The sequence below is a fragment of the Homalodisca vitripennis genome, chromosome 1 (genome assembly GCF_021130785.1).
Source record: "Homalodisca vitripennis isolate AUS2020 chromosome 1, UT_GWSS_2.1, whole genome shotgun sequence".
In the NCBI taxonomy this organism is placed as follows: Eukaryota; Metazoa; Arthropoda; class Insecta; order Hemiptera; family Cicadellidae; genus Homalodisca; species Homalodisca vitripennis.
This window is the reverse complement of record NC_060207.1, coordinates 33,837,947-33,851,626: the sequence shown is the minus strand read 5'-3', so window position 1 is coordinate 33,851,626 and position 13,680 is coordinate 33,837,947. Positions and strand designations below refer to the sequence as shown.

Here is a 13,680-nt window from a genome sequence, read left to right as displayed (position 1 = left end):
GTGTGTGTGTGTGTGTGTGTGTGTGTGTGTGTGTGTGTGTGTGTGTGTGTGTGTGTAATGATAAGAGCTTAATCATTTTTATACTACAATTAAAACATTGTGTAATGAATTTCATCAAATAAATTAGTCAACAGTAACAGGGTAATATCTACAGCAATCAATAATTGCAACAGTTGTTATTACATTAGATATGCACGATGGGTACTACATGTAACCGGAACAACCGTTTGCACATTCATAGCTTTGAAGTTTGGTTGATAACATTAATTAATATATTTGGTTATTATTTGATTACGTTAGCTGATCGTTACGTAATTGAAAATTATCCTCCATCCTTAATGTTAAAAGCTAGGAATTTATGCACGAAAGTACTCGAAACTAGTTGGATATCTTGCGACTGTGTATGGTATTTTTACTGTAGTTTAAGTAGCATCACAGAAATGGCATCTACTTCCCCGGAAGCAGAACACAGGCAACGTTAGTAGATAATTGTTAATCCAAGTACTCTTTTCATTCTAAGTTGCATCACAATTCCCAAATTTTTATTTATTTTCTTGATCCGTGCAAGAACATAACTCAATCCGTAAATAAATTAGGCCGGAACTGATTTTTTTTACTGCAATTTCAGCCGTAAGTATGTTTAAATGTTCTTCATTGGGACAAAAGGGCAAACCATAATTAATTATGGCACTTGAAATATCTTAGACTTTTCGAGACTAAAATGATATAAAAAACTCAAAATAAGACCAGTCAAAATTTTAAAACTTTATCGGGATTAGATGTTTTTGCCTGAGCATGTACGTTTATTGTATAGATCGGGAAAATAAAACAAACTACATTATGACACTACAATTATGTAAAACAGCATGAAGATTGCAATAGCTAGTAAACCGAAGTAGTTCTGAGACATAAGTATGTCTTTAGCAGGACTATTAGGCAAGCTCAAATTTGGGGCCGTAAATACATTATGACACTACAATTATGTAAAACAGCATGAAGATTGCAATAGCTGGAAGTAAACCGAAGTAGTTCTGAGACATAAGTATGTCTTTAGCAGGACTATTAGGCAAGCTCAAATTTGGGGCCGTAAATACATTATGACACTACAATTATGTAAAACAGCATGAAGATTGCAATAGCTAGTAAACCGAAGTAGTTCTGAGACATAAGTATGTCTTTAGCAGGACTATTAGGCAAGCTCAAATTTGGGGCCGTAAATACATTATGACACTACAATTATGTAAAACAGCATGAAGATTGCAATAGCTAGTAAACCGAAGTAGTTCTGAGACATAAGTATGTCTTTAGCAGGACTATTAGGCAAGCTCAAATTTGGGGCCGTAAATACATTATGACACTACAATTATGTAAAACAGCATGAAGATTGCAATAGCTAGTAAACCGAAGTAGTTCTGAGACATAAGTATGTCTTTAGCAGGACTATTAGGCAAGCTCAAATTTGGGGCCGTAAATACATTATGACACTACAATTATGTAAAACAGCATGAAGATTGCAATAGCTAGTAAACCGAAGTAGTTCTGAGACATAAGTATGTCTTTAGCAGGACTATTAGGCAAGCTCAAATTTGGGGCCGTAAATACATTAGGCTGTAAGGGAATTAAAACGGTCTGAATTATACGCCTTTTAACCTAAGTAGGCTTCTCAGCCTTACCTTTTAACATATACTTTATTTATCTTGACAAAATGGTAATTAGAGTATGCCATTGGAGCTATTATAGACCGAAAGAAGATTGCAAGAGCGGAAATCAGACCCTTTTTGAACGAAATAAGTTTCTGATACCTACATCCTAATTAATATTATAAATGCGAAAGTGATAATAGTATTGTCTGCCGCGTTTTATTGTATATATAACCTCTGTTTTACACCTATAACTATTGCGATACTATATTAATATTTTACACTTCAAATCATAACTATTGATTCATTTATATACTTTAAGGTACTGTGTGTGGAGCAACGCTAAAATACGATATGTATTAATTAATGGAAACCGGTTAAACATAGTTACACAAACTTTATCGTACATTCTTATCTAAAGTGGAATCTCGCCAATATCAATGAACTTGCACTTGAATCCTGCCGGTATTCTTCAATCTACCAAGCATGCTGCTTTAAACTAATGTAACATAAAAAGAGATACGTCTTACACGTAGGATGTAATATATTATAAAGGTAATATTTTAAACTTCATAAAATTTACATTGTTACAGTTTGACTTAAGTTACCTGGCAAGCCAACGGTAAGCTAATGGTAGCCTAAAAATAAATGTATTATTTAATAATATTGTTACTTTCCATCACTATAGATCAAGGAGATAAATAATAAATTGTATGATAAATAGACAGTTGATTGCGAAACAAGTACTTTACTCCTATATAATGCAATACGATCTGTGGCATTCCAAAAATCTTACAACAAAAATCTTAGACATTAAGTTACATTTTGATAATGCTAGTCTAATGCAGGAAATTTTGGAAGTTCTTATTTTGGCTGACTGATTACTTCTGACTAACAGTAGACTAGGAAACAAAGAATATTGTTAATCTGAATTATATTGCAAGCTCAGACGGAGATAGAGTATTATGTTAGTATAGACTCTATTTAATGTTTGTCGTTTTCCCAGAATGGCATCAACAACAACATAAACTGTGAGAATTAAAGTTATATAGGACATAAAGAAATATGAGAGGCGAATATAGGAAGGATATGCAAAGTGCACATAGAAATAGTTCAGTTAAGTCTAATATGTTTCATTATTATCGAATAAGGTTTATAATTTCATAGAACATATCATAATTTTATGCTTATGCTATTATTATATTTACCGTTAGTTCTTTGCTGTTCTGGAAATTAAATGAAAACTTCGTTTAATGTTCCGTTAAAACGACGTTGGATAGTAATTCTGTGTTATTGTGCATACAATCAATAGAATTAATTTTTGTAGAGAACATAGTAATTTATAATTGTGTTTAAATTTATAATTATTATTTAAAAATTATATTTTATTTTCTTAAAGCTTAGGGGAATGTACACATTTGTATTGCTATATTACGTTTTTAATATTAATACATTTATAATCTTAGGATTTTATCAAAAGTACACACTAAAACTTTTTTTAGAGTAATGAAATAGTTAATGTGTGTTTTTATATAAATACATTTGAAATTAGAATAGAAAGATGACATATTCTTAGCTATCTAAAGCGATTTATATATTTAATGTATTTTGCAATACACACTCGCACCAATTTTATTCCTTGAAGTAAAAAGCACTGATGAGCACATTATTAAGTGTATATTTTTATATGAATATGTTAAAAACTGTGTACTCCTATATTTGTATCACAGTGCTAAATACTTTGAAAGGTGTACAATATTAATCCAGTTTAGTTGCACGTGAATTTAAACACTATAGATAATAGTTTGTCGTAAAGTTATTGCTCTCATTGTCGAATACAATCAGAATTCTAACTACAAGTGGATTGGAAATTTTTCGTTGATATTTTTTACTACCAGTAATAGCAATAAACGTTTTAAAAAACAATACTCGCTGGACAACTACAGAAATATTGAGAGTAACTCACGATGTAGGAGCTATTGCGTGTCACGTATCGCACTAAGTTGTATGTGAAATGTCCATGTAAAACTTATATAGCTTATTTCATTCTTGGTATGTCCTGCAGACAGACAAACAGACAAACAGACACACGATCATATATCTTTATATATATATTTCTTGTGTGCGTGTGTATGTTACTGAACTCCTCCTAAACGGGTGGACCGATTTTAATGAAACTTTTTGTGTGTCTTCAGTTGGATCCGAGAATGGTTTAGATTCATAATTCGGTCCAATTTTAATAGTTTATTTAATTAATTTTTTAATAATGAATTGTTGTTGATGGTGGAGTGTTTTACATTGGATCCGCCAGACTGCGCCACGACACGTAATACAAAGTGAACTGTTACTTAACAACTGTGAATATTTTCAGCTGAAGTTCATCAAAGAGGCAGAAACATTTGTTCACATTTAAAATTTAGAAAGTTCATATTTTAAATTTGTAAAGTGCTTGATCAGTAGTGTAATGCAGATTGCAAAGATGAAGTTTCACCAATTGTTCTACGTAAAAATTATAATATTACAACACAGCCATAATGTTTTTCTATTTTAATTCCAGGTTTTCCCGACAGGTTGTGCTGCTATCAAATTTGTGCGTTGTTTTGTAACATTCTGTAATTATTGTGTGAGTGCTAATTGATATAATACATTAATAGAGATTGAAGATGTTTGAAGTGCATAAAAAACTATAGTTATTTATTAAAGTTATTGAACTCATTTTGCAAATTTATTGAAGTGAGTATATTGGTCGCATACCTCAAATAACCTAAGTAGCATACAAATCAAAAGGTTGTGTTTCTATGTGTGAATATTGTTAACAGTTTAGATAATCAAGGTAAAATAATTTGTTGTAATTTACATTTTTTAATCTGCAGTCAGAATTGGTCACATAAGTTCCAATTAAGTAGCATACAAATCACATGTGTGAATAACTACTTATTGTTAATGGTGTAGGAATTGTATAAATTCTGTTGGCCAGTTCCGATATTATACTGTAATTTTAAATTACTAATTTTATAACAAGTATATTTTTTTAATTTACATCTTAACTTATCGTAATGCTATTGAATGTACAATATTTTTTGTTAATCCTTCAGGAATGTACATAAACAAATTAGATGGTTTTCCGATAGGGCTGAAGTATAATAAGTGGCCTCCATCACAATCGAATTATTGATATTTCTGAATAGCCTATCCAAACTACTATCCGAATTGGATTATAGTTATTTAAAGGCTGAAGTATAATAAGCATCCACCATTACAATCGAATTATTGATATTTCTGAATAGCCTATCCAAACTACTGAATTTAATTATAGTTATTTATTCGGTCAAATTAAATTAAATTTTTAATTATAATTGTTGTTGATGTTGGAGTGTTTTATATTGGATCCGACAGACTGCGCTACGACACGTAATACAAAGTGAACTAATACTTAACAGCTGTGAATATTTTCAGCTGAAGTTCACCAAAGAGGCAGAAACATTTGTTTACATTTAGATTACATTATTATAAAGTGCTTGATCAGTAGTCTAATGCAGATTGCAAAGTTAAATTTTCACCAATTGTTCTATGTAAACCAGGGGTTCCCAAACATTTTTGTACCACGCCCCCTCTGGTTATTTGGAGACCCCCCACGCCCCCCTACACATATCAATAATTGTACGTATGGTGAAAATTTAAACAAGTATTACATGAAAAACGAATATAATAACTGATACAAAATTTAACATTGTAACACAGATACATTTTCAATTTAAGGAAGGTGAAACAATAGGCCTACCTACTTACAAAAACAAAACATAAAATGTAATTTAGTGAGATGGGTGCGCTTGCATGTTCTGGATAAGCTGACAGATCCTGGGTTGAGTTTCAGACAAAGCACAGCGTCAGTGGCGTAGCGAAATGGGGGGTCCAGGGGGTCCGGACCCCCCCCCGAAATTTTAAGACATATTAAAAAATAAAGCATGGGGCAGGAAAAAAGGACAGTTATCATTACTCTTGTCTACAAACATTAAATTGATTGATTTCACTGATTGAAGTGACCGTTGTTAAAAATATTATTGTCCTTTCGTTTAAATCATAAAGTATCAAACGATACTTTTGGGCTCGGCCTTTCGAATAGTGTAGTGTAATCACGGTATTTCTATAGGGCGCGGTCACGTGACGTCGCAAAGTAACCTGAACCGTAACACGGCGAACAGTTTAAATTAGCGACCACTTCGTTCGTGGGGACGTAAAGTGACTGCTTAGAATTAAGTTACGACGTTCATTTTAGGTGTCATTAAACTGTAAACGTGTATATAATTATCGAAAAAAATCACTTTCGGTCGGATAATACACTTGAAAAACTCTACTGATTAGAACTTCAACTAATTTGAACTTCAATGATTGAGGTAAACGTGGGGTTTTCGATTGAGTTAGGACGACGATTTTTGTTATCATTAAACTGTACACCGTAGGCCTACCTATATAATTATCGAGAAAAAAAATCACTTCCGGTCGGTAAATACCGAAGAAAAGCTCTCTACAGATTCAAGTTTTGATGATTTTGGATTTCATTGGTTGAGTGGTTGAGGTAAAAGTGGTACTTAGGATTATTTTAGGACGGTGATTTTAGGTATTAATTCAACGCCGACTAATACATATATAATTATCGAGAAAAAAAGCAATTAAATCACTTTAAATTAGCGACTTTTTTCCTATGGAGTCCCACAGGGATCTATACTTGGACCAGTCTTGTTCCTTGTGTACGTCAGCAGGCTGAACTCATCGCTCCTGAGAGGGAAAATGGTCCAGTATGTTGACGCTGCATTAAAGCTCCAACAAAACATGAATAGAAACCATTTTCTTTTTAGAACTGAATTCATGTATTCAGTTTTTTTTATTAAATCTGAGGACCTATAACTCCAAATCGAATGCACTAAATTTCTGTTTGCGGTAAAGAGAGATTGAGGATCGCGCTGCTGTGATGGCGGACGATGTCCTCATAGAGGAAACTGATTCCACCTAGTTCCTCGGAATGTACCTTGATCGAAGTCTGACTTGAGACAATCATATTGAAAGTACTTGCTCAAAGGTTTCTTCAGGCATTTATGCTATACGGAACCTTTCAAAATTTTGCTCCCAGGATGTACTAAAAATGGCCTACTTCGGCCTTGTACACCCCCATCTAACGTACGAGTTGAGGCTATGGGGCAGCTGTTCTAAATACAAATTTGAGCGAGTATTTAGAAGTCAAAAGAAAGCTGTCCGCATCATTTCAAAATTGAAATCCCGAAATTCATGCAGAGATGCCTTTAGGGAGCTGGGATTGTTAACATTGCCCTGTCTCTACATCCTCGATGTCGCCCTGTACTGCCGATTTAAGTGCGAGTTGGTCCGGGGCAGGCACGTCCATCAATACGGGACAAGAGGCAGGGACAACCTTCGGTTACATCCGCACAGAACAGCCGCATTCAAACGTTTGCCATTCGAGGTTGGTGTTAAGTTGATCAACAAACTCCCTGATGAAATCAAAAATTTGAATGAACCAACAAAATTTAAAGCTCGATTGAGACACTTTTTGGTGTCGAGGGTGTTTTATTCGGTGGAAGAGTTTATGATGAAATTTAAAGTAATTCGATCATCCTCTATTTCTGGTGGTAAATTTTAGAAGAGTTTTAAACGTATAGCTGTAAGTATGTATGAGTCTTAGGAATGAGTGTGGACTGTGTATGAACGGGTATGAATGGGGGCAATTTAAAATAGATATACATATTTCTAAATAATTTAATTTTACGATTGTATGCAATTTTTATAATTGTTGACACAATAAAAAATATTATTATTACCTCCGGTCGGAATATACCTAGGAAAAGCTCTACTGATTCAGATTTTGACGATTTTGGATTTCACTGGTTGAGTAGTTGAGATAAAAGTGGTACTTAGAATTATGTTAGAACATTGATTTTAGGTATCAATTGAACGCCGACTAATACCTATATAATTATCAAACAAAAATTTAAAAAGTCGCTAATACACAGGAAAAACTCTACTGATAAGAAGTTCCGACTACTTTGGATTTCACTGACTGAGGTATTATTTCATTTTCCTTAGTATATTCCGATCGGAAGTGATTATTTTTTTTCTCGATAATTATATATTTATTAGTCAGCGTTGAATTAATCTCTAAAATCAATGTCCTAACATAATTATAAGTACTACTTTTACCTCAACCAGTGAAATCCAAAATCGTCAAAACGAATCAGTAGAGAGCTTTTCTTCGGTATTTACCGACCGGAAGTGATTTTTTCTCGATAATTATATAGGTAGTCGAGTACAGTTTAATGATAACAAAATCTCGTCGTCCTAACTCAATCAAAAATACCACGTTTACCTCAATAACCGAAGTCCGAAGTAGTTGAAGTTCTCATCATTAGAGGTTTTCAGGTGTATTTTATTTCCGACCGAAAGTGATTTTTCCGATAATTATATGCTCGTCTACAGTGTAATGATACAAAAAATCGTCATTATAAATCATTCATAAATACCTCAATCAATGAAATCCAAAGTGCCCGAACTTCTAATCAGTAGAGTTTTTCCGGTGCATTTTCCGACCGTTAGTTTGATCTGTACCCGAGCAACGCTCGAAAATTGCCCTTCTTTTCTAAAGGGTTTTCGGCCGTCAGTGGCCCAATATCCCCGAAGGGGTATTTCATTTTCTTCACAAAATATATTTGAGTCAATTATACGCTTGAGTGAAGCTCTGTTTTGTTCTTTTTCTTTCTTATCCAGTGAATCCAACATCACTTTGGTGCCTTCTACTCGGCCAGAATCGAACTTCGTAAAGTTTCTGTAGCTATACAAGACAATTTGTGGTACTAGAGTTGCTGTGAGAGTTTAATTTTCCTATTACATCTTTCCACTTTCTATAAGGCGTAGTTACTAAAGCTCCATATTTTTGGTATTTACCTTTTACCAGTAAATTCATTGGCAAATAACACACAAAACGTCCCCCGGATCCCCCGGTTTCGGACCCCCCCCGAACGAAATGTCTGGCTACGCTACTGCACAGCGTAGGTCACTTTCGATATCAAGTTTGTTGCGGTACTTGGTTTTGATCGCCACAAGAGTTGAAAACGCTTTTTCGCACATGTATGTTGTTGAAAAAGGCAAGTACATCCGAACAGCTTTCCCTGAAACACTGGGGTAAACTTTTAAGTACTTTAACCAAAATGAGGGCTTGTCCATTTTGTAAAAATCGTATCTTGCAGCAGAGTCATTTTTTATTTCTATTCCCTCCTCTTGCAACTCTTCTGGCAGCAACTGTATGTCCATGTTGAACGGGTCATTTGATAGTTTGTACAACTCCTCTGACAAGTTAGGAAAGTACCTGCTGAACTCCTCCTTGAGGTTCTTCAAATGGTCAATTATCAAGTTTTTCAAAAGCGGTCCTTCAAAAACGTCCTCAAAACATACTTCTTCTGAGACTGACACTACTTTGCTGAAACTTGAATAGTTGCTGGGGTTCATTGATCCAAAGTTGTAGTTTCTCAACGTACATCTTGATGGCATCCCGATGTGTTACTATATTTGAGTCTGCACCTTGCAGTCTCAAGTTTAGGTTATTTAACGTGTCAAAAAAGTCTGATAAATAGGCCAAAATCACTTGGTTCCAGGGTTTTTTGAACTCTGCACTAAGCTCGTTTTGTTTCTGCTGTGCCAAAAACGTTATCACTTCATCACGGAGTTCAAATAGTCTTCCCAACATATTGCCTTTTGATAGCCATCGTACTTCTGTATGAAATAGCAGCGTTTTGTGATCACTTCCTAAATCTTCACACAGAATTTTAAACAGTCGAGTATTTAATGCACTGTTCTTAACGTAGTTGACTACTTTAATACAAAGCTTTAAAACAGCATTGAGTTCGTTAGGAAGAGTTTTTGCTGCCAAGGCTTGGCGGTGAATAAAACAATGAATCCCAACCACATCAGCATTCTTCTCTTTGACCAACTGCACAAAGCCTGAACGAGAACCCAGCATTGAAGGAGCACCATCTGTGCATACACCAATAAGTTTTTGCCAAGAATGTCCGTGTTTCTTAAAAAAGTCTGATACTGCTTCCATCACATCTACAGCTTTAGTAGTGGTCAACAGCTCAGTAGAAAACATCAGTTCATCCTTCATTCTTTCATTTTCAATGTAACGAACATATAAAAGCAAATGAGAGCATTGTGCTATCTATGTCTGTACTCTCGTCAAGCTAGATAGCAAAAAAACGGTGATTTTTTTATTGCATCAACCACCTGGTTTTTAATGTCCTTGACCATATCATCAATGCGGCGTTTTACGGTGTTGTCTGAAAGTGGTATTTGTGATAGCTTTTGCCTACTATCAGTTCCAAGGACAACATCGGCTGCTTTTAAAATGCACGGTTTAACAAGCGTTTCACCAATAGTGTGACTTTTCTTTTCCTTAGCAATAATAAGAGATAATTCATATGAAGCTTCAAGCACTTTTAGAGATGACTGAGCAGCAGATCCAGTGCTATCTAACTTCATGCGCTTTAAATTCTTAGATTTTGCAGCGAAAAACTCTTTAGGTTTGTCCTTTAAAGAGGCATGTTTGGTTGACAAATGTCTCAGAAGACGATTAGGCCTCATAACGTCATTGCTTAATACCTCATAGCAAATAACGCACTGAGGGTGATCAACATTATCTTTAAGCAAGGAAACAAACCCATTTTGAATATAATCGTCAATATACTTGCGTTTCTTTGCCGTGTTCATCTTCTCTGATTCAGCTCCACACAGAACTCACACAACACAAAAACAATTACTCCAATTCAAACGTCGCAGCAATTACAGAACACCCACAATACAGCAAACACGCCGACGATAATTCACGGAAAGCACTGTTGGCACAACGGACTGGCGAACGGACTAGTTACAACGCAAGCACTGAACAAAGTGCAAGGTTATTGACATTGGATTGAAGATGCGGTGGGGGTAGTGGTAGGCGGGCGTGGTAGGGGTGGAGGGGCACTCACGCCAAGGCCAAATGGAGGTAACGGGTGGTGGGGGTCATGGATGGCGGGAGGGGAGTATTATTATGAGGAAATTATTTTTGTAATTTTTTTTATTTATTTAATTTGGGTGTCACGCCCCCCCTGGACTCTCTCCACGCCCCCCCAGGGGGGCGCGCCCCCCAGTTTGGGAACCGCTGATGTAAACATTATAATATTACAACACAGCCATACGTTTAATCAATAATAGTCTTGAAAGCATAGAGTAAGCATAAACATATAAAAATAACACCACTTCTTATTTCAATATATTCTGTACTCACTTTGGAGGATAGAGATTATCCAGATATAAAATTGGAAGTTTTAGCTTTTAACTGAAATTGACAGTTTGTGCTGCTATCAATGTGTGTGTGTGTTGTTTTGTAAGGTTCATGTTTCAAAAGTAAATACGGCAAATAACATTAAAATATAATAGAATGAAGTTATAAAAAGTGTACTACGTGGCCGCGTTATAAGTTTATAAAAGCCAACAGGCAAAAAGAAGAAAATAAAAAATAAAACATCGTGTAATTATTGTGTGAGTGCTAAAATTGTAATAGTACATTAATAGAGATTGTTGGTCGCATTACCTCAAATAACCTAAGTAGCATACAAATCAAAAGGTTGTGTTTCTATGTGTGAATAACTATTGTTAACATTTTAGATAATCAAGTTTTAAACTAATGGATTTAAAATAATTTGTTGTAATTTACATTTTTAATCTGCAGTCAAAATTGGTCACATAAGTTCAAATTAAGTAGCATACAAATCACATGTGTGAATAACTATTGTTAATAGTGTAGGAATTGGTTTTAAATTAAATTCTGTTGGCCAGTTCTGATACTATACTGTAATTTTAAATAACTATAATGAAATTCGGTGGTTTAGATAGGCTAATCAGGAATATCAATAGAGGTTATCCAGATATAAAATTGGCAGTTTTAGTAAAATACACTTTTAACCGAAATTCGTAAATATTAAGTGTGCAGCGATTGATCAGTTATTTTTTTGTTTATAAATAAATTGTTTTTTATCTTGGTATGTTTTAAATTGGATCCAGCAGAATGTGCTACGATCGCAGTTTCAAATGTTTTTCTATTTTAATTCCAGGTTTTCCCGACAGTTTGTGCTGCTATCAAATTTGTGTGTTGTTTTGTATCATCGTGCAATTATTGTGTGAGTGCTAATTGTAATATTAAATTAATAGAGAATCACATGTGTCAATAACTATTGTTAATAATGTAGGAATTGGTTTTAAATTAAATTCTGTTGGCCAGTTCTGATACTATACTGTAATTTAAAATAACTATAATGAAATTCAGTAGTTTAGATAGGCTAATCAGAAATAACAATAATTCGATTGAGATGGTGGCTGCTTATTATACTTCAGACTTTAAATAACTATAATTTGGATCGTCATTTTAGTAGTTTAGATAGGCTATTCAGATATATCAATAATTTTATTGTGATGATGGCCACTTATTGTACTTCAGACCTATAGGGAATACTTATTTAGTATATTAGGTACATTAAATTCTGTTGGCCAGTTTCGATACTATACTGTAATTTTAAAAAACTATAATGTAATTCAGTAGTTTAGATAGACTAATCAGAAATATCAATAAGTTGATTGTGATGGTAGCCGCTTATTATACTTCAGCCTTTAAGTAACTATAATCTAATTCGGATCGTCATTTTAGTAGTTTAGATAGGCTATTCAGATATATCAATAATTCGATTGTGATGGTGGCCACTTATTGTACTTCAGACCTATAGGGAATACTTATTTCGTATATTAGATACCGTAGTCTACGTTGTTATACATTTTTATCTAGAAGTTACTTAATTAAAATTACATATTCAATAAGTTACTCATATTCATTGTGTACTATTATACAGAATTGTATTTTTACAGAAAAATGCCATGTCTTCGTGGAAGAGGACGAATAGTTATTCAATCATGTGATTTATATGCTACTTAATTTGAACTTATGTGACCAAACTGTTAACAATAGTTATTCACACATAGAAACACAACCTTTTGATTTGTATGCTACTTAGGTTATGCGACCAATATACTCACTTCGTTCAATAAATTTTCAAAATTAGTTCAATAACTTCAATAAATAACTATAGTTTTTTATATACTTCAAACATCTTCAATCTCTATTAATGTAATATTACAATTAGCACTCACACAATAATTACACGATGTTACAAAACAACACACATATTTGATAGCAGCACAAACTGTCAGGAAAACCTGGAATTAAAATAGAAAACATTTGAAACTGTGATCGTAGCGCATTCTGCTGGATACAATGTAAAACATTCCAAGATGGTCCACTCATTTAGGAGGAGGTCAGCTCCATACACACGCACACAAGAAATATAAATATAAAGATAATGAAATTCGGTAGTTTAGATAGGCTAATTAGAAATATCAATAATTTGATTGCGACGTAGGCCGCTTATTATAATTCAGCCTTTAAATAACTATAATCTAATTCAGTTCATCATTTTAGTAGTTTAGATAGACTATTCAGAAATATCTATAATTTGATTGTGATGGTGGCCACTTATTATACTTCAGCCCTATACGGAATACTTATTTAGTATTTTAGATAAATTAAATTCTGCTGGCCAGTTCCGATACTATACTGTAATTTTAAATAACTATAATGAAATTCGGTAGTTTAGATAGGCTATTCAGAAATATCAATAATTCGATTGTGATGGAGGTCACTTATTATACTTCAGCCCTATCAGAAAATCATCTAATTTGTTTGTGTATACTCCTGAAGGATTAACGAAAAATATTGTACATTCAATGGCATTACGATAAATTAAGTTGTAAATTGAAAAAATATACCTGTTATAAAATAGTTTGTTTCAACTTTTTTACCTTCAGATTAAGTAAGTTTTCATTTAAAACATCCTCTACATTTCACATCACTCATGTTATACTGACACACTATCGGTTGGTCGAAGTGTGA

At 33.8% G+C, this 13,680-nt stretch overlaps 1 protein-coding gene across 1 annotated transcript; it reads right to left on the bottom strand.

The window, feature by feature from the left end:
* Positions 1-9,087: 9,087 nt before the first annotated feature.
* Positions 9,088-9,807, bottom strand: LOC124357678 (SCAN domain-containing protein 3-like). Its single transcript, XM_046809707.1, has one exon. The coding sequence runs from the start codon at positions 9,805-9,807 to the stop codon at positions 9,088-9,090; it is 720 nt and encodes a 239-aa protein (XP_046665663.1).
* Between the last annotated feature and the right edge of the window lie 3,873 nt (positions 9,808-13,680).

Coding starts and splice junctions, on each gene's coding strand:
- LOC124357678 (XM_046809707.1), bottom strand. CDS start 9,807: ATGAAGGATGAACTGATGTTTTCTACTGAGCTGTTGACCACTACTAAA.